This window comes from Phoenix dactylifera, chromosome 3, assembly GCF_051530095.1.
Source record: "Phoenix dactylifera cultivar Ajwa chromosome 3, Ajwa_hap1_PhDact_Kaust_v1.1, whole genome shotgun sequence".
NCBI lineage: Eukaryota > Viridiplantae > Streptophyta > Magnoliopsida > Arecales > Arecaceae > Phoenix > Phoenix dactylifera.
The window spans coordinates 56,387,137-56,413,933 of record NC_143192.1 but is presented as its reverse complement, the minus strand read 5'-3'; the positions used below and the strand labels follow the sequence as shown (position 1 = coordinate 56,413,933).

General features: G+C 38.2%; 1 protein-coding gene across 4 annotated transcripts in view; it reads right to left on the bottom strand.

Annotated features, from left to right (window-relative positions):
• Positions 1-2,322: 2,322 nt before the first annotated feature.
• FAAH (fatty acid amide hydrolase) overlaps positions 2,323-26,797 on the bottom strand; it is a 32,571-nt gene continuing 8,096 nt past the window's right edge. The window contains exons 11-22 of one of the 4 annotated variants that reach the window (XR_015976846.2): positions 25,400-25,471; positions 23,866-23,917; positions 12,906-12,986; positions 12,741-12,824; positions 12,405-12,508; positions 12,176-12,268; positions 9,533-9,601; positions 7,903-7,967; positions 4,664-4,792; positions 4,480-4,541; positions 3,996-4,091; positions 2,323-2,658 (exon numbers count right to left, since the gene is read on the bottom strand). Coding sequence is in view for 2 of the 4 variants with exons in the window: in XM_039119452.3 (XP_038975380.2) it covers positions 2,596-2,658; positions 3,996-4,091; positions 4,480-4,541; positions 7,903-7,967; positions 9,533-9,601; positions 12,176-12,268; positions 12,405-12,508; positions 12,741-12,824; positions 12,906-12,986; positions 23,866-23,917; positions 25,400-25,471 (841 nt within the window). In the remaining 2 variants the exon portion in view is untranslated. The remainder of the gene's footprint in view (positions 2,659-3,995; positions 4,092-4,479; positions 4,542-4,663; positions 4,793-7,902; positions 7,968-9,532; positions 9,602-12,175; positions 12,269-12,404; positions 12,509-12,740; positions 12,825-12,905; positions 12,987-23,865; positions 23,918-25,399; positions 25,472-26,797) is intronic. The other 3 variants (XM_039119452.3, XR_015976847.2, XM_088719275.2) reach the window with 3 other exon arrangements.

Genomic DNA, 26,797 nt, shown 5'->3' with positions numbered 1-26,797 from the left:
TCCTCTCCCAGTTCCCTTGATGGATAATAGCCATCACAGCCTCATTTGTCTCCATCATCCCTCCTTCTTTTACTTCAAAAATTATTACTATTAAAACTTGGATAATATATATATATTCTATGAAAATTACAGCGGCCGATTTTTTTTTTTATTTCAAAAGTGCCGATTGATTTGACTTACGCATGAATTATTTCTTATTAGAATATATTGCAATTATTATTGTATCTAGGTTTCTTTCTATCCGAATCAAAAATTAGATTATAAGAGAATAACCTATAAGCTTCTTCCATTTATATTGCAGTTATAATCTTGCTAATTATAGCTATAACCTATAATTAACTGATTCATCCTGAACAGTGCTGAGTTACCTTGTCTACCCGATTCAACACATTACAACCCATCCCATCTACTTTACCCAACCTAAGACAATATGGGATAGGTACGCGTATATAATTTTTAATTATGAAGAGGGTATGGGTATTGGCCGATCCAAACCAAACTCGATATGTTACCATCCCTAGATTGGATACCATTAACGTATGCACATCTATGGGATGGTCACCTAATTGTTGAAAGCTCGGCGATTTTTTCATTTTTCTTCGTTGAATAAATTCTCCAAATTAACATGCCGGATGTCCATATTGTTTTTTATTAAAAAAGAAAAATCAAAATCTGAGAGGTATTCACATAGGATGGTGTTTGTCTAGGTGCAAATGCGAGGTACAACAAGTTTTTTCAATTGTTAGCATAGATTATGATTTATTTGTGAATTAGTTTTACTGATTTCAGACATATATGAATTATAAATTAATTATGCTATCCGTTTTCAGTATGAGTGCGCTCTTATGCTTGTTTCACAATAGTAAATATACACAAATGTTACAATAATCATTTTATAGAAAAAAATGTTACAATAATCTTATTTCTCCGTCATTTGATTCTGTAACAGTTATTTAATCCAAAACTTGTCTAAACATTTAGCAAGTTTTAGTTTTTTTTTTTTTTTTTTAATTTTGATTCTAGATTGACTGTTCCAGAATATCAAAATTGTAACTATAATTTTTATAAGGGTTGGATTTAAGAGAGATCCGTAAGAGAGATGGAGGGGGAGGGCATGTAAAGGACTCGATCAATTAGGCTATTTCCATACAGGTTAGCTGTTTGGGCTTTCTATATCTATTTGGGTTCAATTTTGATAGCTCTGCATAATATATGTGCTTATATAAACATTTCATAAGAAAATATATGTACATCTTTATTATAATGAACAATTAGCTTCCTTTGTTATCGTCAGAGGCAAGGGATGGGAAATGACACAATACATATTGAGAGGATTTGGTCATCATGGTATCGAGATATTGGAGGGAGGGAGCATGTCCCTTTATCTCCTTTGTTATCCGGCCAACACCTTCCCTCTCCATCTCTACTCAGGCTTGGCCTTGCCATGTAGAGCCCCGTCTTCTTTGTAACCTCTCCATATTCCCCCGATACCTCGTGCTCCAACCTCTTGCACTCACTCTTTCAATGACAAACCATTCTCTCCATGTTATCAATCCCCTCTACACTCTAAATAGCATCACTCTTTTTCACGGTGAACAGTTCTAATATTGCCAATCTTTTCTCGTGAAAGAAAGAAGGTTCATTAATCCTCAGCGTAAGACCTTCAAAATAAGAATAATCGAACATCAATAAGACAAAATTTGTTCGTGAACTTCCCTTTTTTCCATATCTATTTTATATCATACAGCTACCTATAGGCAGTGCTCTTTGGCAATAAGAAAAGTGAAAACATTGCATTTCATGAGAGTAGTGGTTATTGAGATTCATTTTTAAAAACAAATTATCAAGCTTCGCAAGCACGCATATCTCCCCATGTATCACCCCTTTGTCAATCAAGCTTGATGAGCAAAAGCTCAACAGACATGAATCTTATAGGTCACACCTACTAGCTCAATAGCTAACGGTCCAACCCGCGGCTGGTAGCAACATTGACAGATTCAAGTTTCTACCCCGCCCATTTCGTTTCTTGTTGCAATTTCAACACATCCTGTATTTACTTTTTATACTTTCATGATCTATCTACTTACGCAATTCATCTTTTATCTAGTGACAACACCCACACAAACTGTGGGTGGGTTCGAGAAAGTGAAAAGCCTTCTCATGCGCTCAAGACCAAGCTGCAAATTTGATAACACAATCCATCTTCAATCACCTAAAAGTTTAGAAGGAAAGCACATATATAGATTAGCAAGCTTCCTTTGCAAAAGTGAGAAAATATCAGGCATCCAGGTTATTCCTCAGGAAAGACAACAGAGCAGCGAATTTTTAAGGAAAAGTAATTGGGATAAGTTTCCTATGATTTCACGACAACCTGTGGAGGAAACAATCTTCCAATAAATAACAAGAGTTACAACTTGCCCTGATATTCCGATAGCCAATTTTTGTCACCCAACAGCAAATCATACGACCGTGTGCATAGTTAACATTTGTCTTTTTTCTAATTATTAGACAGTTGACAGTTTCTTCACAATTATAGGGAGCACAGTGACCTGCTGGTGAACAACATTCACCTCTACAGGAAAATGAGAATTTGGTTCAAATTGCTTTGAGAACATCACAAAATTTTGATGGCTTCTTCCTGAAACCTGAACAGAGTCCCTGAAAGCATCAAAAGTGGTATTACTCTAACCAGAAATGGCAAAACAGATGAACAACATGCTTATGTTTACTGAAAAAGTGGAAGAAGATTATGTAGATCGCATACATAGTGCAAAGATGGGTACATCTAACGTTAAAGAGGTGGCAAGAAAGTCATTATAAACAACATACTCAAATGCAATGCTGCGGTACAATATGTTGACACCCTAGACATGTGAACCATGCTCAAACTGGGTAGATTTCATCATCATTCACCACCTAAAAATTTGTCACCATCTTGTCAGTGAGAGCATGGCAAGATTTCAATTCCTCATTCTGGCTACATGCTGATCAAGAATAATTTCCACGACCTTGCTGCCAAGGTCAAAACCGCAAAGTTGAATACTATGAACTACATTGTATTCCTTTTACTACCTAGGTAATATAAACAGTGTAGGGTGGGTATTGGTCTATGTTGCAAATCGAACGGGACATCAGCCTTATCTGTGTTTCTATCATAGAATGACTGAATATAGATATTATGCATGCATGTGCTCCAGCAATGGGTGCATACGGGTGTGTGCATCCACACCTTTTTGTCCATCCCTGTTCTGGATACTTGCAAACATGGCATTATCCAAATATGGTTATGTATATCCAAATACAAATACAGATTCTGATTTTGACCTATTCGAAAGATCACTTGCTCATCTTAATGACTAATATAGGTTTTAGTTCACACTATCTGACTAGTTTTATACTAACTATTTTAGAAAATTTTTTGTTGAAAGAAATATTTAGTAAATCTTTTTAATTGAATTTATTGGTTTGTTCCATCTTCCATGTACCTAAGCTGTTTATTTATATTTTAAAACAAATGTAGATATTATAAACATCCAACACATGTAATCCTGCATAAAACAATGGATACTGCATATATGATATTCACATTTCAATTAAAAGAAGTATAGATGCTGCTTATATCCAGTTCATATTCATCTTTGTTTTAAACATATATGGAACAATAATATCGAATTCATGTCTTTGTTATTCAGGCAAAAAAGTATGGATATGGTAGCGGTTATGGACATTTCACCATGTGACAAATGAATACAGTTCCTTGCTTTCATGACAAAATGACCACATAAACTGATTCAATATGTTTCATCTGGGAATAACTTCTGAAAATGTAATAATAGCATTGTTAAAGCATATCTCAGAATCTAAGTTCCAATTAGAATGGAGAGGCAGTATGCCGATTCAGGGAGTCTGAAAAATTATGTTCCCCATATAGTCATAACAGATGCACTAACTATGCAGAATTTAAAGAATGTCAGATTCTGCGTTAGGAACTATACCTCCACTGCAGAAGCCACCCGCAGAATGCTAGCCTCACCCCATGGACGGCCTATGAGTTGCAAGCCTATTGGAAGTCCTTGTTTATCATGACCAATCTGGATATTACATAAGTTAAACATCAAGAAGAGAAGCACATGGAAGATTTTTTTTACTCCTGCTGTCATAGCAGTATCTTTCATAGACAAGCCAACAATGAAAACTATACATTTATACATACATAGAACACATAGTACCTCTAGAGACTAAGCTTGCAAGTTGCATATATTTTCAAAAACAGATAATACTTCTATAGATTTTTCATTAAGCATTTTTGACATTAAATTCATCACATTATGATCTGATCAGAGGGGGTTTGCAATATTCCAATTTCGAGAACAATTTTTCTGCAATCTTGATTTATGACTTTATTTACAATACAAAAAGTAAAAGAGCAACCTGAAGATAGGAAAATTTTTAAGTACAAAAGGTACATTAGTTACTTACAGGAACAGATATAGCTGGCAGACCAAGAAGATTTCCTGCTAGTATAAATCGCATGAGGTAACCTGTAAACGGAGGACCATACCACAATTTTGCAAATAAGTTACTGAACTGCACAGTTCATCTGCCAGCTTTGTGCAGATAATGGAATTTACCATCAAATAAGTGTTGATTAAAGATATAATACATGCAACAGCTCAATAATCTTCAGAAGACGTGATGCAGGACAACTTAGGGTTGGCCTGCATTGCGTGAGAGGACCCCAAGAATATGCTAGGCTAGGGTTTAAAGCAGCTTTGATGCTTGCTGTCCAGTCCTAAGAACAGGGCAGAAGGGAACTGATTTTAGTTTCCTCGATAAACGAAGGATTAAATGGGCCTGCCCTAAGGTTATATAAATAAAAGAAGGCAGGGATGATCAAGATCCAAGGCTTCGATGGTTTGAACTAATGGTCCATAGTGATGTTCAAATCAAAATAAGTAGAAAGAGATGAAAAACTAGTTAACATAGCAGCAGGTTGAAGTAAAAAGCATGCAATAGGAGACAATCTAGTACATAAATAATCACATAAATAAGGTAGAAAAGTCGAACAACGTTTAGATCAAATAATGCATGGGATCAGGAATGTTGTATTCTTCAATCAAACAAGGATGAGCAATCTGCCGGTAGTTCAGATGATAGCAGAGACAAATAAATCACAAATAGAAAAGAATTTACAGCAGAGAATTAGCAATGATAAGAGATAGATTTATGGGAAACTTCTCAAAATAAGAAGTAATGAAGAAAGAGATTAAAGACAGAGAGAATGAAAGGAGAGGTAAGAGGCTGCCGAGAAGCTTTTTTTTCTTCAAAACATTTCTGCATACCAAACCTTGCCACCGGCCACTTTTAGGCTCTCTATAGACTCAGTAGATCCCTAAAACTTCCTACTTCTAAGTCAACAATGACTCTTACAGATATAGAAACAAAATCCCATGAAATCATGCTAATTAACAAACTATTTACCACAGAACTCCCATATTTGTTCTCCAGATTTACTGGTCCTCGACCTGTTCTCCAAGCCCACAAACAGAACCTGAGCATGGTTTTTATGGGTTCAACCGTTCAAGTCTTCTTGTCAATTACCTTGGCTGACTTTACTCTGCCTAGCCATTTAAACATCTACTTAACAATTTAAGTGGCCTGTTAACTCACAATCTGCTTAAACATTATATGTAAAAGTTTGACTATGCTATTTTAAAATAACTTATAGATGTAAATGATGAGGACAATTAGGTTGTATTTTTAGTTCACTTTTAATTTGCTACCCTCTTAGATACTGTATGACATAAATCGTACTCTTCTGTTCTGCTTCTTTACGTTACCAAGATTTTCGTCTACATCTTTATCTCTACGCTTGCAGTGTTTTAAAGGTTGGTTGCAGTATGCTCATAGCCAGGGACCACATAGTATTTACTGATTGGGTGGAAACTTTAATAGATTGCATTAAAAAATCGAAAATACTTTAGATTTAATTAGACAATTAGAAGTCAATGATGAGAATTTAAAGGAAGCAAAAGCCAAAATTAAAGAGTTTGCACATGGTATACCACATTGCACCGAACCAGACGAGGCATACTGTAATACTGGTTTGGTTCTGGTACATAGAGGGCGTATCGAGTGTCGGTACGCCGAACCAACTTCCATACCGGACGTACCGATAGAATGACAGGGTGGCACCGGCACGAAGCCCGGAACCAAGATGGTGTATCTTGGTTGTGCAATTATTTGAGGATCCTTGCAATACTACTAGTAAAGCTATACTTTGTCCTACAAATTATGACTATATAAATTGATTGTTCTAAAAAAAACCATGCTTAATAATGCACATAAATGCAATCAGTAACTCTACTAAATGAGAATTACTAAAATTACAAGGGGCCCATGAGAGGGGGAAAGGGAGAGAAAACCCTAACCCTAATCGTAGGAGAACCGGGGGTGGAGAGAGAAGGGAGTAAAAGAGTCAGGGAGAGGGTCAGAGAGAGAAGATGGAGGAAGAAAGAGAGAGAGGCGTACCTAGGTTCGGTCATGGTTGAGAGTATTGGAGTTGCCTTTGGCATTGTTGATCAAGGGAGTGTCAGCATTGCATAACGGTGGAGCTTGGAAGTTCTGATCATGGTGGGAAGGGAGGGAGAGAGAGGGAGAACGAAGGGGTTGGGGCTTGGGAGGGGGGATGGGGCTTAAGGGGTTTTTAAAGGACTAAACCATCCTGACCGCCCAAACCGTCCTGATTATTGATCGTTCGGTTCGTACGGTCCAAACTATCTAGTTTGGTCTGAAATAAATGGGGGCTACAAAGAAGGAAAGGTGAGAGAAAAAAAGGGTCAAGTGCTAGTTTCTCATGACAGAATGTTCTACTAGAGGTAGGGTATTTTTTTATGGAATAGAGTTAGAAAATGGAAAGAAGACTTAGGGATCAAACTTCAAAGGATTCCTAATATAGCCCTTGATCAACTACAGTAGGCCATTGGTCCATTGTTGAATCACACTAAATGAATACACCGCATGGTAGCTTGCTTAGGACATGAGCACTTTAGATGACAACTTAATCAAGGGGTGGTAGCAAGGTATGCAAAATCAGTATTAGTGACCATGCCGGTAGGCATCGGGTCGATACTGTATCATATGATACAATGTATACGACAAGGTATTCATCAAATACTGGATCCTCCAAATCCTACATTTTAAGACAGGGAAGGAGAGAAGCCGGCAAATCTAGGGTTTGGCCCAAATTTCGAGGAGGGGAAATTTAGGGTGAAGGGAGATCCCATCGGTGGTTGGCGGAGCCATGGAGAAGATAGTGGTAGGGGACATGGTGGAGGAGAAGCTAGCATCCTATCATCAGTCTAGGAATATAAGTGCCAATTGGCCAGAGGAACTCTGGCAGCGAAGGGTGAAAAGCCTCCATGGGCAGAGCAAGTAATTGAGAGAGAGAAATTGAGAGACGGGGCAAACAAGCACTCAATAATCGGGGATTGAGGGATTAGCTTGACCCTGAATGGATAATAGTGGTTAGAACCAAACGGAATCAAAGTGGTTTCCCTCAGTTTGGATTGATTTATGCCGAGTCCTAAATCAACCCCTCACACCAACCCGGTTTTGCCCTAGTTCAGTACTGTACACCCCGAACTGGGTGGTTCTGGTCAGTTTTGAGAACCATGGATGGGAGCATCCTCCAAATATCAAGCATATTTTTTAGCTCAAGAAATCATACAAATTATTATGAAAGCATTCATGCGTATTCATGTTAACTGTTTAGATCACAATACTGAAGAATAAAGCAAAATTTATCAAACAAACGTTTCCTTAGCACATAGATCTGACAAGTATAGATGGAACAATAGTAGTTAAATCCAAAACATTGAAATTACGAACATCCCAACTTACCTGACACCTTGTAATCAGTTTCCCCAGATCTAAGAGAACTTAGAGGCATTTTGGGTGCAGTAATTCTGTAAGACAACAACTTTCATTGAGCTTACTATCATTAATGGTATACAAAATTGTCGTATAAGAATTTTAACAAAAGTAGATCAACGGTAAACAGAAACTTCTTATATCGTGTAAGCAGTAATCTAGGAGTTTGCTAAGAAAACCATGAAGAGTGCCATAAGACTTACGTTGACATAGACTTTTTTTTGATTTGAAAGTATAAAGAATTTATGTTGAGATGTATGCTTTATTTCGAATCCTATGCAGAATCCAGTCACTGAAAACATAGACCGGTACCACCACAACATAATAATTCTTAAGCTTGTCAAGGTAACTATGAAAGATATGGAGAATAGTGCAACACCACCCCATGATTTAACTTTACCTACCTTGAATTACAATTTACGTCACTAAACATCATTTCTATGACAATATAATTAAAAAGCTACATTGGTTGCACCAAAGGCTACATTTTCTGTGAGAAAATGTGAAACTGTGTGAAACATTTTTTCTGAAGTTTGTAATGTATTTTGGCCATTTCACAACACCAGTTATTAGAAAATTTTGACTTTTGGCAATTTTCATCATTGCATTGTTTTATTCAACTTTTGCCTAAACTCTTGAACAATTATTCAGTTTATCATCGCATATGAATATTTTAACTTTTTGCTAAACCAATGTGTCCAAAACTTTCTAGGATATCTTATTACTTATAAAAAAAATTGAATTTGGTATACTATAAAATGGTTTTGCTAAACCTTTGCTTAAAATTTTCAACAATAATTTGATTTGTGTTATGTTCTAAAAGTCATTTTTTCAAATGAAAACTTAAATTCTTTGACCATGGTAAAGTTTACTAGCTCAATTGTGGAGCTCACTTCATAAACCTTACAATATTTTCACAGTGATTGGTGAAGGATATAGTTGACCTCTTCAAAGGAGGACTTGGAGTTTTAAAGTCCCTTTTATATCTAGTTATTCTCGGTATAATAGTTTGTCCTTGGAGATATATATAACAGCTATATTTCAAGTTTTGCAATGATCTTTTATTTAAAATTTATGGCTCATGATACACTTTCAAGTTTTGCAATTATAAAAAGGAAGAAATGGACATCAAGATATGCCTAGTCAAATACATTAAAATGCTTTAATTAATTTAATTAGTAAACATGTACAAAAGAAATAAATTGTGTTACAAGTTAATGAGAAAAATAATGTCAGCATAGGCGTCAAAGTTGCTTGTATTGGGTAGAACGGATTGATTTCGCTCGGTTTCATATTGTACCGATCCATACCACCTGGTTTCAACCACTACTATGGCTAGGTGTGAGAAAATGGTCTCTTGACCCTATGTTGGCAGGGGGTGTAATATGCCATACTGAGTGTACCATACCATACTAGTAAGGTATTGATATAGTACCCAGCTACTCAGTACTATATCAAGATTTAGTACACATACACATGCAAGAATATGGAAGAAAACCAGGCATCTAGTATGGATAATAGCTAAATAGATACATCTTTTGTGTTGATAAAAGGTATGATATGATAAAAAAAAGAAAAAACAAAAAATAAAAATAAATACCCGGTTGTAGGGGTTACTATCATATCAACCTTCTTGAAAACTTCCATGTGGTAGTACATTATCCTTCTCCTAAATCACAAGGCCAAGAAAATAAGCTATACAGGATTATGCATAAGAAACCATATATAACTAAAACCAAGCATTCATATTTAGTACAGAACATAAACATTTCAAACAAAATGTCTTAAAAACAAATGAAATACTAGGATACTATATGATACAATCAACATCAAGGTCGGCGGAACCATCCCGAACTGGGCGGTTCCGGCCGTACCGATGGCTCACCGGTACAGTTCCAGCAACGGAAACGAAATCCGTTGCTGGAGCCAGAGAAAGAGAAGGAAAGAGAGAGTGAGCAGGGAGCAAGGGAGAAGGAGAAAGAGGGCGGGACGCCGGCAAAGGCCAATGGAGGCCGCGGGAAGCTTCTTTCAAAATAGCGGAGCGGCCACGGCATCACTTCCTGCGGCCGAGGCCAGCCTCCGTCGGCCCTCCGCTGGCGTCCGCCACCCTCCATCGGGCTCCCTCCCTCTCTTCCCCTTCTCTCTCTTTTTCTCTCCCACGGTTTGCGTGCCGTCTTCTTCGTTGATACAGGCCCGACATGGCTCGTACCGCCGGAGAACCAGTACGGTGCCCGGTACCGGTTCCGCCAACCTTGATCAGCATATATCCATAACCACAAGCAAGAATTAAGGTCCTAGTTTGTGCCAACCGTCACAAGTTGCTTCGATGAAATACTGAGCATTGGGACAATTCCAAGACTCCAGTAGATGAAAGACCTGGTCAACCAATTTGGCCAATTGGTACTGGCCAATACAAACCATGATAGTGACCAAGATGGCTGATACCCATCAACCTAACAGTTGGGATGGGTTGCCATCTTGGCAATATCACTGGGATACTAATTTTTTTCTTGTTTTCTCTTTTCTAATGGTTGTCTAGAGGTTTTTAAGGCTTATTAGTATCATACATTAGGCTTAGGGGATGTTTTTGAGGTAATCGGTGGGTTTATGGTATCGGTATCAAATATTGTTGATTTTTGGCAGAAAATAACAAAAACAAAAAAAAAAGAGGTGGAGACAAGGAGAGGAGATTATGGACTTGGAATTGAGGAGGGTAGGTTTGAGCATAGAAGCCGGATCTGTCTACTCTTTATCCTTCTTCCTACATGTGAAACAAATGGCCAAAAGAAATATGGTGCCAGTGCCGATGCCATAGCCCATTTATTACCTCAAAAACATCCACTAATCCAAACTTATCACATTAAAAAAACCCTTAAAAAGCCTTCAAACAATTGTTTAAAACAACAAACAACGAAAAAAGGCCATAGAAAATATGACATCCTTTCCTATCCTAAGTGTCGAGATGGTACCATCCTAATACGATCCCAACCCAGTCTTTGACCAATATCGAGTGTAGGAGTAGGATTTAAAACCTTCACTACAAGTGTTGACTTGGGTTAGTTATCTACTACCCAACTGCCACGTATGATATGAAGATAGTTTCTAAATCCATGAGTTGGAACAAAAAAACCACTCATATATAAATTTCATTATGATAGGATACCTTAAGTAACAAATAGACTAAGTTTTCAAAATCGTCATTTGATCTGATACATTACTTTGACATAGATTAAGACAGAAATATTAGGCATATCATGTAAAACTAACAATTTCTAAAACAACAAGGGAATTGTTAAGTACCTAAACAAATAGTACGTCATAAAAGCAAGAAATGTCAAAATAAAATATATGAACATTTTTCATAGAATTATCAAAACTAAGTAGCATGGTCTGCTATGCCAGTACCAGGCCCCGGACCAGTTGCTCGGCGGCACTGGTCGGCACGGGTCCGCGCCGTGTCGGGCCTGTACCGACACAATATAGAAAGCGGGGGAGAGGGCAAACGGAAGAGAGAAAAGAGAGAGAAGGGGGAGAGAGGAGGGTCGGCGGAGGCCACGACCCAGGTAGGAGGCAGAGGAAGGCTCTGTGGCCAGAAAACAGGCCGAGTCGCCTGTTTCGTTCGAAACAGAAGTCCGATCCCTTTTTTTTGTGATTTTTAAGTGAAGTCGGCAATCGCGAAAAAAGAGGTCGGACCCTTGTTTTGTCGAAACAAGGGACTCAGCCTATTTTCCAGCCGTCGAGCCTGGAGAAGCGTCCTCCATGCGGCTTGCTGGCCTCTGCCGGCCGGTTGGCACCTCCCTCTCTCTTCCTCCCCCGCTCGCTCTCTTTTCCTCTCTTTCCTTCTCGTTCTCCCCCTCTGGCAACAAGTTTTGTTTTTGTTGCCGGAACCGTCTCGGTTCGCTGCCGGGATGGCTCAGTACGGCCGGAACCGCTCAGTTCGGGACGGTTCCACTGACCTTGCTAAGTAATACCATTTGGAACATAGAACATAAGTAGGCTTTCATTAAATAACACAAAATTGAATTTAGATATCAATTACAGGGTGATATCTTGCTAATTTTGAGCTCTCTCTCCAAATTAGAACTATTATATCAATAAAATAATTTCAAGATGCATAGCCTGCATGTATATGCCCTTTGTGACAACAAATGTAGCCTTTGGTGGAAAGAGGTATAGAGAAATGATATAAAAACTACAAAAATGATTCCCATCATAGGTTCATACATATTTATTTTTCACTCACCTAAGGCGTTGGGCAGCAACATACTCTGCTGCAGAGAATGACCGAAACAGCGCCAAATTAACTCGGGTATCAAGCGTTAATTCTGAACATCTCCTAAAGATAAAGAAAAACAAGGTTCTTAGTACAGATTAAGTATTATATGAGCACAAAAGTTGTAATGAGATACAGTTATTGATGCAAATAAATTTCAACATGGTTCAGAAAATATACAATAGATAAGGATATATACCCCTCCACAGAATTAGGGCTTAAGGAACACATTGTTTCAGAGCCAATCGAAACTATGTGGGCAGTGCGCATTTCCTCTAGTTCTGGCAAAACTATCTCTATTGTCTTGAAACGACAAAATAAATAAACAAGCAAATCAGCTCCTCATAGATAGAAGATGTGCTAAAATTTATAAAATTCTATAGACAGTTTCATTTTGGTGTACATGTCCATCTTCTTGACCTTTTAAGTAAAACAATAACTAAATTTTCTGGAAAAGTAAAATTACGAAGCAAAGACACTAATTTTTCTTGAAAAGTAAAACTAACAAGCAAAATATATCAAGTATTAAGCTTACTTGGCATCCAAATGTATCTGAAAGTAGATTAAGGACATCCTCGCACTTAGTGGAGATATCATTGCAGGAAACATCATTAAACCACTGCAGATGGAAAATTGTCAGTCCAAACTTACATATCACATGGTCATTGACATCTTGAATTTTAAAGCTCATAGTTCATACCTCCGTATATTTTCCCAGTCTAAATGACTGCAAGATGGTTAAACTATCAGATGATGATAAATTTGGCAAGCAAAGTGGGGGCTGCAATGAAATTATGAAAGGGTCATAGGAATCCAAAAGACAGATTCTGATATCTGCACAACAAGTTTAATATATGCCTTAAGGTGCATTATAAATATATAAAAAAAAGAATCATAAAGAGTATAACTCTCGGGGTAAAAAAGTCAAGATACTCAAACCAGGATAGGACATTTCATATATTACACAGAAGCAGCAATGTCAAACTGAATGATCAGAATTATTTGTAGAAATGTTTGATACTTTGATTTGACTAACAATAAGATGTGTCAAATTGGAAGGGAAGAGTATTAACAAATTCTAAATCAAGGATAATATCGAGTTCAAAAACCCATGGGTGAATTTCTGACTGGAAACAAAGCATAACATTCCCGGAAACTATCAATTCATTAATATGACCAAAGATAAATTTTTCATCATATGTTGACTCTAGACTGGATTATCCAACATCAAAAGCTTGCTTATGCCGAATAATATCTAGAAAGGATTATCGAACACCAATAGTTGTAAAAGTGGTTTCACCTAGTTTTAGGAATACTAAATGAGCTTGCATATACTTGTGATCAAGGTTCCCTGTACCACCCCAAACCATCCAGTTCGGAGCATACCAAACCATATAGAGGGCAAATACGCACGATTCTGAAAGAAATCCTATCATGCTAGTAGTGATAGCATGCTGAAATTTAAAATTTTTCAAATCTATGGCTGTACCTGTTCGGGTTGCCTACGTACCCCTTCATAAGGGGGATCAAGCCACACGTAGTTCTTCTAATTTTGAAATTCGTAGCGGAAAACCGAATTAAACATTTTAATTCTAGCATGCATAAGAAATCAAATTTCAAAGTATCACTACAAATATACATGATCAATATGCCAGGATCGTTTAAACGTTTATGCTAAAATCATTGCATGATTAATTTCAGATCTGAAATGAGATTATAAATTAAGTTCTAAACTTAATTAATCTAATCATCCAACTGATCTTCAAATGCCCATCGAATAGGGTCTGAAGAGTAATCTGTGAAGAGCCCCAAAAGAGATTTAACCCTCGGGGATTGGAACCTATAAGAGATATCATTGAATTTAGTTTCATATCTTTATGAAATCAGAAAGTATTAGATCTGATGCTAGAGCTTCGTAGCCACACACTTGTCTGGCCTCTACGAGTGATCCACGTGAAGCTCCCGGAATGATCCAATCCCACGGAAGTGCTAGCTTGCGCAGGATCTTCCTTTCCTGAATTTTGATCTTCCCAATGCTATCAACTTTTGATTCGCCTTCTTGGAAGAACTTGGAGGAATAGCTAGTAAGGATTGAAGAGGACTTAGATCTGATCTAAAGGCTCTTTAAAAGACCCCTACCAGCTATTTCGAAATGGACTTAGAACACAAGTAGGGAGGCTGAATTCCTTTTTCTTTTTCTTTCTTTTCTCTTGGTTTTTCTTCTCTTTTTTTCATGGTTTTTGGCGACACAAGGAACTCTTCCTTTTATAGCCACGCCATCTGATTATTTGAATTCGAAATTCAAATGGAAATCTGGTATCTTGTTGGCACATTTAGGGGATGGTTGCAACAAGATAGATCTTATCTTGTTTGAATTCAAAATTCAAACAACATATGGTTCATGCGGATAAGATAGGATCATAATGTGTGGTGATGATCTTCCATCATCATCTACCCATTCTCCCACATGTTCCACGATCCAAATCCCACGAGATTTCATTGAAAAACCACTTCTGGATCGAATCCCGAAAGTTCAGAACATCCGCGAACTCCAGATTTTTCGGAAGGAGTCGACCTTCCCGATCTTCGAGTCGACTCCTTCTCCTTTGAGTCGACTCCAAAGCTTCGCAGGTCGACTCCGGCTAAGACGACAGAGAACAATTTCTCTGATACGCCTAGCGAGTCGACCCCTTCATAGCTCAAGTCGACCCCAACTTGCTCGAGTCGACTCCAAGAAAACTCGAGTCGACTCCACTTCAGAAAACAGAAGACGTTTTCTATAGATTCTGAGAGAGTCGACCCCACCCAAACTGGAGTCAACCCCAGCCCATCTCGAGTCGACTCCAAGAAAACTCGAGTCGACTCCAATCAGGTCAAAAACTCTGATTGAACTCAAAATTGAATCCAATTCAATTTGGCTAATCCTTAGTCCAAATATTCAATCAAAGTGAGTTTATTAGTAATCTAATTACTAATTAATCCTCCAATAATTACCTTAATTATTTTATAGGATAATTTGCCGATCGAATTGACCAAATTATCCCAGAATGATTCTCAATCATCCATCAGTTATCTTGATCAATCAGGAAACTTTTATGCGTGTGACCTCATAGGTTCGAACCTAAGCCGGTAGTATAGAAACGACTTCCTGCACTAATCGATGTGACCATCTAGCAATGGTACCCGACGTCCGGATAGGCCGAATATATGCGAAGCAAATATTCTGGAATCCTGAACTATGGTTACTGTATAATTCATCCCTTTGACTCCCAATGCTAGGATGACATTAGAGTTCTGTCAACTCTCTAATCAGTACATCCACTATGTGATCAACTTTAAAAATCCTATGACTTATCACAAGGATTACCCTGATCAAGGTTTTGCTAAATTGAACACAAATCATTATCTCCTGTTTTCAGGAGGGGTCAATTCCATCTTGACTCACGCACCGACTTCGCAAGTACTTGACTGCACCCAGTGACCTTCCGTCCCAGAATTAGAAATTCTGCTAGTCCGGTACCAAAGTACAGTGAGTTGCTTGTTAATCACTGTGGTGATCTCAGGTCTGAGGGATACTTATACGATTATACCCATATCCACTCAGAACAACTTTTGATAGTAAAGCGTTCCGAAATTGATCACGTTCAGTGAAATATACTCCTACACTTTACCTGTGTGAAATATCAGTGTCTCCACACTCCTTGATTACGAGGACAACCAACGTATATGTCACACAACGACCTAATCTTGATAATGTTGTCGTCCTAATAACAGTATGTCATTTAGTCGCAAACAGATTTAAGGACTTGAAGATAAATCCTCCATCATAAAATAAGTCCTAAGGACTTCATCATATAAGAGTTCATTTGAAGATGAAATGATGAATAATGCCAAATAGCACTTTATTAATTTTCTCAATTCATTTACAAAATTCAATCATCAACATGTTGATTGACATTTAGGATACAATTCCCAACAACTCCTACTTAGCCTAAAGCCAATCGGCACAGTATCTAATACCCATCTTCGACTTGTATTCGTTGAATTGTTTGATGCCGAGGACTTTGGTAAATGGGTCAGCCAGATTTTCTTCTGTATCAATCTTCTGCAGATCAATGTCACCTCGTTCTATAATCTCCCGAACCAGATGATAGCGTCGCAGAATATGCTTGGGTCCGCTGATGTGCTTTAGGTTCTTTTGTCTGAGCTATGGCTCCAGTGTTATCACAAAATATAGGAACTGGACCATCAATGGAGGGTGCCACTCCAAGCTCGGTGATGAACTTGTGCAACCATACGGCTTCCTTGGCTGCATCAGATGCTGCGATGTATTCTGCTTCGCATGTAGAATCCGCCACTGTGTGCTGCTTGGAACTCTTCCAGCATATGGCACCACCCTTAAGAGTAAAGATATAACCCGACACGCTCTTGCTATCATCTCTATCGACTGGAAACTGGAATCAGTATATCCTTCAAGTTTCAAGTCAGAATCACCATAGACAAGCCACTGGTCCTTAGTATTTCTCAAATACTTAAGGATGGTTTTTTATAATCTTCCAATGGCTGCTACCTGGATCAGACTGGTATCTACTCACTACTCCTAGAGAGTATGCCACGTCTGATCTAATACACGTCATGGCGTACATTATAGATCCCACCGCTGAAGCATATGGAATTCTATCCATACTCTCTCTTTCTTGAGGAGTTGTCGGACAATCCTTCTTAGAGAGGTTAATTCCATGGCCCATCAGAAAATAGCCTTTCTTTGAATTAATCATGCTGAACCTCTTCAACATAGTATCAATGTACGTAGATTGGGATAATCCAAGCAATCTTTTAGATCTATCTCTATAGATCTTCATCCCCAGGATGTAAGATGCTTCACCCAAATCTTTCATGGCAAATTGAGATGATAGCCAAACCTTTATTCCTTGTAATGCAGGAATGTCATTCCCGATTTGAAGAATGTCATCCACATACAAAAAACAAGAAATATAATAACTGAACCATTTGCCCATTTATAAATGCAAGGTTCCTCTTCATTCTTAATGAAGCCATATGATTTGATCACCTTATCAAATCGTATGTTCCAACTCTGTGAAACTTGCTTTAATCCATAAATGAATTTTTGAAGTTTGCACACCTTAGACTCATCTGCAGATATAAAATCTTCAGGTTGTATCATATAAATGAAAAAATAGGTCATGCCAAAATTTTTGATTTTGACATAATTTCATAGTATTGTGTAGATCTATGGATAATCATAAAATTTCATCAACTCTAAAATTTTTAAATAAAAAAATAATTTTGGATTAAAAATAAAAATAAAATAATTGTTAAAAGAATTCTATAAAATCAGTAGATGTTGCTCTCTATGAAAATTTGGTGTCAATTAATTTAAATTTGGGTATGATCATGTGTATCATGATATCGGTCTAAATTTGAATAAATTTGAAAAATAAGTAGTGTTTTGTGCATGCCCACAAGCTGAGAAAATATAGATAGCATCCTTGATTGGGTGCTACATAGATCTAAGGTCAATCTAATTTTCTAAATATTTTATATCTAAAAATTAATTTTTAAATTAAAATAAGAAAATATCTAAATAATAAAAAATAAAAAATTGGTATTATGTATGGATAATTCAGAAATATTTTCTGAAGTAGATAACTGATTTCTTTGCATTACAATGAAAATTCACTATTTTTTAAAAAAATTAATTAAAATAATGATACTTTGAGATAAAAATATATGTAGTGTCCCTACTAGGGTTCTACATTATTCTGAACTAAAATATTTTTTCTAGATTTTTCTTTCTTCGGGCATTGTTGACAATATTCTCCTGTCCTACGAACTCATGAGAGAGTTTAACCAGGATTCCAAGTAGGGTATCAAACTGCTTGCTTCAGAATAATTTTTAAATTAAACTTCGAGATCCAGATTCTGATGGTAGTGATCGACAGGTTTGTTTGCCTTCCTTGGAGGCCGACCTCATATCCTATCGAGCTGCGAGTGAGGCAATTAGTCAAACAAGCCCCGATCCTCCATTGACAATCATTGATATAGCTCGCCAGTGAGGTGGGCCCCCTTAATTTGATGTCTAACAGGAAGCCCGATATAGCATATGAGATTTCTTCCTACCGACCAATCCCAAGCCTGTTACCTGGTCTAGGCTAATCTGGAATTTGCTCCATAAATTTGTAAGAATGGATCCACACAACACGAAGGACAATAGCGTGACATTGGTTGGGATCATGGAGTCATGCTCTAAGCCCGGCACCACAGTAGGTGCAACTGGTGCGGATCTCATATTGATAAAAGAGGTGCAAGTGGACAGATGGCCACATAGATTCTAGACCCCATGTATTGCATAATGCTTTAATCTCATGTTGATGGATATTGGGAAGCTTTGCAGAGTGAAGCAAGTCATGGACATGGAAGGTGACATTTTGAAACTTGAAGTTACATGGTTTGCAACGAACTACATTGCACTTAATAGCCTCCTTAAGAAGAAAGCAAGCCTGCGTCAAATGCTCATTAATGCCGAGTGGCAAGAGAGCAAGTGTGCCCGAGTCCACATCGAGGGGAGTCATGTAGAGGGCTTGGTGACAAGCCAGGAATTTTTATAGCAAGCTGACATGATTGTGAAGGCGATCAAACCATTATATAGAGTGCTAAGGACAATGGATAGTGAGAGACACCCCCAGATGGTTTTCCTTCACCACATTATGATGATTGCCAAGGCCCAGATCAAGGAAGCAGACCCTAGACATGCGCCAGAGTATATTAACATCATCGACTAGAGATGAGACTATCAGATGAGTAGAAAGTTGCATCTAGTAGGTAATTCCACTCATATGTCTGTTCGCCGTATACTATTGTGTGTTTTGAGTACAACTGTTTTACTAAATCAGTATTGACAACTTGTTGTCTGAACCCAAGGTTCTAGTATACCATCCCTTGGATAGCTATGGATGAGGAACTTCTGGCTGTTCTGCGTAATGCTATTTACAAGAGGGAACCTGATCCAAAGGTCGCTACCCAATGTTTGGAAGAGGTGAGTTAACTTTGTCAACTTTGTGAAATCGTTTGAAATAAGTGATGTCATACAATATGTATGATGTATCTTTTCCACAGATGAAAATGTTTAGGAAGGGCCCGACCAGCTTCGGCGGTCTGGCAGCTATAGTAAGCAAACAGACAATGAGTCCTGGTATTTTAAGATATGGACTACAACTGTTACTTATATGTTATACAATTAGTATTTAGTATCATCTGATATATAGTTTTCTTGAATGCTTTTGAATTTGAATGGTAGATCCACTTCAGTCGGTCATCCAAGAACCTATGATGTTTGGTGATTCGGATCCTCACAGACAGTCTCCCTCAGTGGCTGAGCGCAATTGGTCTACTTTCACCCTCCTCCACAGCAAACAGAGGAACCATCTCATGCAAAAGCGGTTGAATGATTTTGTGTATGTTCCCTACAATATGCATCTGCAGCTAAAGTGCATTGAAAAGAAAGTTGAGCTAAAGTACAATGATCCACTTCATAATGATTTCATGCATGATGAAAAGGGTCTGATGATGGGGTGGCTTGAGGGCCAACAACAGGAGCCAAAGCTAGATGAGCCAAGATTGTATCCTCGGCTAGCCAATTTCACAGCCAAAGAGACTAAGATGGATGCAGAGCAATGGGCAGAGTGACATATTCCATGCTCACTTCCACCCGATCAGCCACACGGGTCAAGGAAGCCGATCGACGCACGGCTCCATTCGGAGACATCCTCCCAGCAGTTCGATTGAGAGATGCTAAAGAGAGGCCACCATGGTACCCGGTCTAGTCAGGCTGGTGGGCCCAATCAATCCTCCCAGCAAAGTTAGAGAAAGAAAGCAACTATTCAAACCAACAAGAAAGGCAAATGAAAGACAGTTGCATCTTCTTTGGAGAGACTCAAGGAAGCCAATTCACTCTAATTCAAAGAATAGCAAGTCAGCTGATGATCTATTGCCCAGATCATCACACGATACCAGCGATGACTCTGCTAATGCATCTGGTGGCCAGAAAGGTAGCGAGGCAAAGAATACCATAGTTTATAACTCACAGCTATAAGATAGTCTTTGATTCACCGATGAGTCTCAATTTACTTATGCCATAACATGATAGAAACCACAATGTACGGCCTGGTGGAGCCCGTGAGGACACCATTGCATATAGGAGATGGGCTCCTTATGGTCGTTTGAGAGGTGATGCTAATATGGCAGATGACATTGCACATGAAGTAAGGTCCTTGGACTTATCTGGTTCCAAGTTACACATCAGACCCTATTCCACACTTGCAGCCTACAACCCGTATGCATATAGATCGTCTAAGATGTCATCTCGAGTAATTACTATCTTTCACAACCTCAACCATCTTTTAGGTCAGATTGTTATCGGCATCTTTGGATGGCCAGTCCCATGATGGTCTTACAGAGACAAATGAGTTCTCCTAGAGTAGCTACGTAGTGAACCCTAGAAGTATCATGGAGCTCTATTGCAATATGGACCAATTGGAGAGTTGGTAGAAGCAAGGTACACTGAACCAGTATCGGTAGGCGTACTGGTCACCTACCGGATCGGTTCGTATCAAAACTGATCCGGTACGAACCGGCCTTTGTTTATATATATATATATATTTTTTTTTTGGTTCACGGACGCACGCGGAGGTGTGTAAAAAAAAAAAATTTGATTCGCGTCCGCATGCGGACGCGACAGAAAAAAATGGGTACCGAACCGGAACCATACCGGTGCCGGTGCTCACCGGTACGCCGGTACGGTCGGTCCGGCAAACCTTGGTACCAGCCAAGTTATTTAACACGGTATAAGGATGTCTGCCTTGCACTTAAGGCTGCAAATGGGTCGGGTCGACCCGTGACCCGCCCCTACCCGACCCGCGTAGACCTGACCTGACCCGAATTTTAGGATCCACGGGTCTGGGTCGGGTCCAAAAATTGGACCCGAATATTTTTCTGGGTCGGGTCTAGGTTTACCGAACGGACATGACCCGACCCGAATAGACCCGAAGAGAGAGAGAGAGAAAAGAGGAAAAGCCCTAAAGGGAGTAGGGTTCAAGCGTGGAAGGATAGAAACCGGCATAGGTCAGAATCCAAAGGAACCTCGGCCCGTCAGGATTCTCTCTCGATCTATTACACTGTTGATACCTCTGGTGTTGCAGTAGCTATTTTTGTTTTCCTTCTGTTTTTTGGTTTTTGTTTCTTTTAACTTTTGAAGGGAGAAAGTGAGGGAACGTTGAACTGAATATGGGTCATGTGCCAGTTTTCTGCAATGGAATTGGATTTTGGAAGAAGGTCTGGGATTTTTTTTGCCCTCGTGAGAGGGGAGCTGGGAGACACCAAGTTCCGTCCAATCAGTCATATAGATAAAAAAGTGTGAGATGAAATTTGGCTTGTAGACCGACTTAGTACGTCACGGGTCATCTGTTCTGACTGGAGGTCAATTGCAAGTCCTTCAAGTCATGGGTCACCCAGCACCTCGTAATTATGATATGACCAAATTAGATTTGCCCAAATTCTCTCCCAAAAGCACAAAAAAATGGACCTGCTTCGGACCCAAACCCGACCCAACTCGGACCCGGACCCGACCCGACCCGATCTTCAACCGGGTCGGATCTGGGTCCAAAATTCGGACCCGAACAAAAAATCGATTTGGATCGGGGTCACTCAGGACCCGACACGACCTGACCCATTTGCACCCCTACTTGCACTATCTGTGCTCACCCATCAATACATATTAGCATGGTATTTGGTACGATACTATATTGGTTCGGCCCTAGTACACAGTACATAAGGCGTATCGACAATTAGTATGCCCAACCAGCCCTGTACCATATCATACCGATACAATGAGAGCATGGCACCAGTATGGGACACGATAACGAGACGACGTACCTTGCATATTAGCCATATCAACGTGTATCGTTTTGATAGAAATTGATACAAGTTGATACATAGATACCCAGGCTGACACATATTACCCAACTTTCCCATGTTACTCTACTTTCCCATTTTAAACATGTAACTATCCATCATGCCCTTCCCCCCTAATTTATGAGGATTTGAAAGCTTATTGGACATGATAACAAATAAGAAGGCATCATCTGCATTGCACTAAAAGTTACAAATCAATGTGTAACAATATGGTTTTCCCATTGCACTGACAACATCCATACTAAAATATTAATATGCAAGTTACATGTTCCCCAGTAGTTCTTATGTTGAATTTTGAGTGTGTGTTGCTAATTTGTAAGTTAGCAGGATATCAATTTGTAGGATTAATAAACTATGCAATCTGCATTCCAAATTTCGATCAGCATAGATATCTTGAAGACTCGCAATCCTGGATTGTCCGATATTTATTACAGTATGTCTATACAACAATACAGAGCAATCAAAACTAGTCTATGTTTGAAAAAATTGAATAATGTAGGTTATCTTAGGGCGGCTTTCACAAACTTTCGACAAACATTCGTATACTATCATGCTAGTGCATGCCCAATGTCAGCATGGTATGCGTAACATGTGGCCCCTGATGAACATGGGCACAATATGTGATACTTTTACACTTGCTTGCTGGCTTGCTGCACCACTTTCCCTACAAAATTCTTCAGAAAACCCTTCAGAAACATTGTAAGTATACTATTTGCCCATGTGACTTCAAAAAGAATCTAAATGCCTAGACCTATTCAACTCACCACATGCTTGTATATTTATAAGGCTACAGAATTTCTAACCACAATTTTAGCAAATCTGTAGCAATCATCTAAAGAGGATGGCATCCAGGTTTCTGTCTCTTACAATTAACAGGGTCACATAATATCAAAATGTACAACAGCGAGCAACTCATTTGTCTCATTGTAATCTTGTCAATTTTGCATCTAAACATTGCACACATGATTCAAATTCAGTATTATCTATTTCTAGAACTAGACTGAATTATCATCAAAAAAAATGATGAAATGCCTAATTGGAGACTGAATTATCACCAGACTGCTGATCGCCCAGGCTTGACCCTTTAGAATATAAGTTGATTTACCTCCCCAGGTTCGAAATCTAAAACTATCATTCAAATTTCACAAGCAGACCAGCAATTCCACAGTATTTGGTCAATCTATTACATAGAAGAAAATGATTTTCAATATAGAATCTGCTTCTGCAAATCCTAACTGCAATTGCTGCTTATCATTTGGGACCGTGGTCATAACAGCCAGCATAAATGCCCAACATTTTCCCCATCCAACTTCCAATATTAAGACCGACGAAAAATAATTAAGAATAATCTGAATTCAGTATTATAAAGGATGTCTGAAGAAATAGGGGGGCTTAAATTGAAAAAAATAGTTGTTTGAGAACACCAGGCTAGGGCAACAAAGTTATGCAACATACATAATCCATCAGCATATTGTTTTTTGCAAACTTGATTTAAAAATGCAGGTTAAGGAACAGAATATATCATTAAATTTGTAAAAGCAATCAAATAAGAAGGTATATGGATACTGTATAATATTATGACATACTATAGTATATGTGTGAATAAGGAATTAAGGATGTATTTATGCATAAAAATTTGATAAGAATAGCAAGCAAAGACTAAAAGTTACCGGTTTCAAACTGATTCTATCAACTGGAGAGGATCCTGCCATTGCTGCATACCTGAAAGATCATTTAATCATATACAAATGGAAGATCAAGAAACCAGATTTGAAAATGATAGCCAACAAAAATTAGCATCATCAAGAAAGTTCAACACCAATGGTGCCAAGAAACCTGTGAAATACATTATAACTAAATGAGATTGTCGAGCTTGGCTGCTTAAAATTCTGGTCTTAGCTCTTCTAAAGGGAGTTCATCACATTTATGATGACTTGGTAAGATTTAAGAATGTTTATGTCAATTATACAATTGTAAAGCTCATGAGTTTGAGGTAGAACCAAATCCCCAATAGGTAGATGATCTTAAATCAATACTTGAGGTGGATGCACATGTGGGAAGGTTGCAGTTACCTGTATGGTGTGGCACATCTCAAGATGTGATCTGGGTCATATAACATGCCTCAATGTGGTTGCCATACATGTGCTACATGCATGGTACCAGGGACTCGAGCTTCTACCTATGTGCCTACAGTTGGCCTCATGAGTACCTAAGCTAAGTCACATGTCAGTTGGCTAGAAGGCCTTTCTCTACAGGACATAATTGACATGGCATGCGTAGGTTGTGCCACAAGCCACATGGGTGGGTAGAAATGGGTATGGGGGTAAGTGGTCAACACATGGATGGCCTCATGATTGATATATCAGCAGCCTTGCCATTCTAAAAGCTAGTACACACAAAGGTCCTAGAGCTCTATCCTCCGGACCTTTTACAAATGCCTTCATTTTGCACATAGGGAGGTTTTACTAATTCGGTCAACCAGCTTAGTCCACCTCAAAGGTAATGGAAAAGCCAAAGGGGAAGATTTATCATGCAGCTGCACACTTCATGAAATTTTAAAGTTGTTCATCATTTGGACCTCCAGATATAACTAGATATTCTTGTTCGTTTTTTGATAGGCCTGACTCAGATCAGTCGTGACTTGTGGGGAAATACCACATCTATAATTTGGTCCATGACAATTGCACTGATCGCATCTTCTCTAGAATACGAGTAATGGATCCTTTCAAAAGTCCCACACCATTCAATTTTGCCTTTATACTCAGTAGATTCAGTGAATGCCTGGACAGAAGGGGTAGTGGAGATTGTTAGATGCACATGCAAAAACATTATAGTAGTGAAAAGTCTTTATCTTTATAAAACATATTCTTATTCCTGTGGTGCACTGTCACCATTATGGTGTCTATGCCTTGTATGTTCCGGCTATTCCCTTGTCTATGGATTATTGATCTTCTTAATCTAGTGCTATGGCACATCCGCATGCCCCGCATTCCATCTTTAAGATAATATTGCTGTGTTTGCATCAAAAGACTAGCACAAACTAGTTTCAATAACTTATGAAAGTCATTTCATTTCCTCTTATTCATTACTCCATTTGAATGGTTACAAAATATAAGTGTGCAAGAATATACTTCAATTAAGCAAAAGAAATGAACATAAGTAGACAATATCACAGAGAGAGCATGCAGCATTAGAAATTCTTACACCAGCATCGTATCTTCAACTGTGGCTGCAAGTGGAGAAACCACTTCAACAGTTCCACAATCACATATTGACCTACAATGACACCGATTGCATTATAAGTTAGCATTCACTTACAGAAAGAAATATCCTAGACTACAACCAAATAACTAAAAAGAAGTACTAAGAACAACAAATAACAGCAAAATCATGATCACTACTTGTGCAAGCATAAAGCTCAGAACTGATGCCTTCAAGATCACGATAAGTTAAATAATCCTCTGGGCCGGGCTGCCTTCTTTTGCACGAGTTTGTGAACATGAATCCTTACTGCCCTTTTTATCATAATCAGCTTATTTCTTTCTATTTATGTAGTTCATAGGAATAAAGATTATACAATTTAAAACAAGAAGTAGCATGTATGTTTTACGGCTTTATCCATATGTCAATACATACATATACACAAAAAATAACATACATACATGCATATATACATACATCAAGAATTTACATGCCAGTTTCATGGGGCATGTCAGCATTGCTTGGCATGGCACATGCCATGTGATGCCATGCTGAAATTTTTTTTAAAAAAACTTAATAGCTCTTCTCAAAAAAATATTAAAAAAAACTTAAATAAGTAATGACCGAAACTGTGATGGACTGACTGGGGTCAGTTTTGATCCAGCACCAAATGTGCCAGCTAGCATAGACCAGCACAGGTTGGCATTTGGAAATATACAACCGTATCAGGATTTAGGTACTACTGGCATGCTGTGGGCACAGGCACAATGGCACCAGCACAGACTTTATTGTATAGTCAGAGCTCGTTTTAGGTTCCTGCTATAGAGTGAGACTTCTTTATAGGCCAACTAAGAGTTGCTTGATTTATTAAAAAAATATTTTAACCCTGCACATAATGTCCTACAAAAATGTTGGTATATAACCATGTCAAATACCGTGCAATGTGTCTTTCAAACAAATAAGAAATCCTAATGATGCACTGATATTAATGTAATGAAAATGCATGAGAAAAATAGACAATAGTCATAGACAAAGTTTTGGATGAAAAAACATCTGGAGATTAAGGAATGAAATGAACAAGGCATGTAGCTGATTTTGCATCATATTAGATAAAAAAAATTGGATGCTAAGATAAAAGACTTCATTACTAGACCTTTTATTTCTTGGCAATGTCTGAACGCAGTATAATATGTACATACATACATACATATATATATATATATATATATATATGAACTTTAACATTTGAGAAATTTCTTAGTAGATATTTTCTTAAGTAAATAAGGTTTGTTTCCAATTGATTGTCTGTTTAGTATAGGCAATTCACAGCCAAAGAACAACTTCATACTGCGGTGAAGACACAAAAAATGTTTCGAATATTTTTATTTGTTGGCTTAGTAC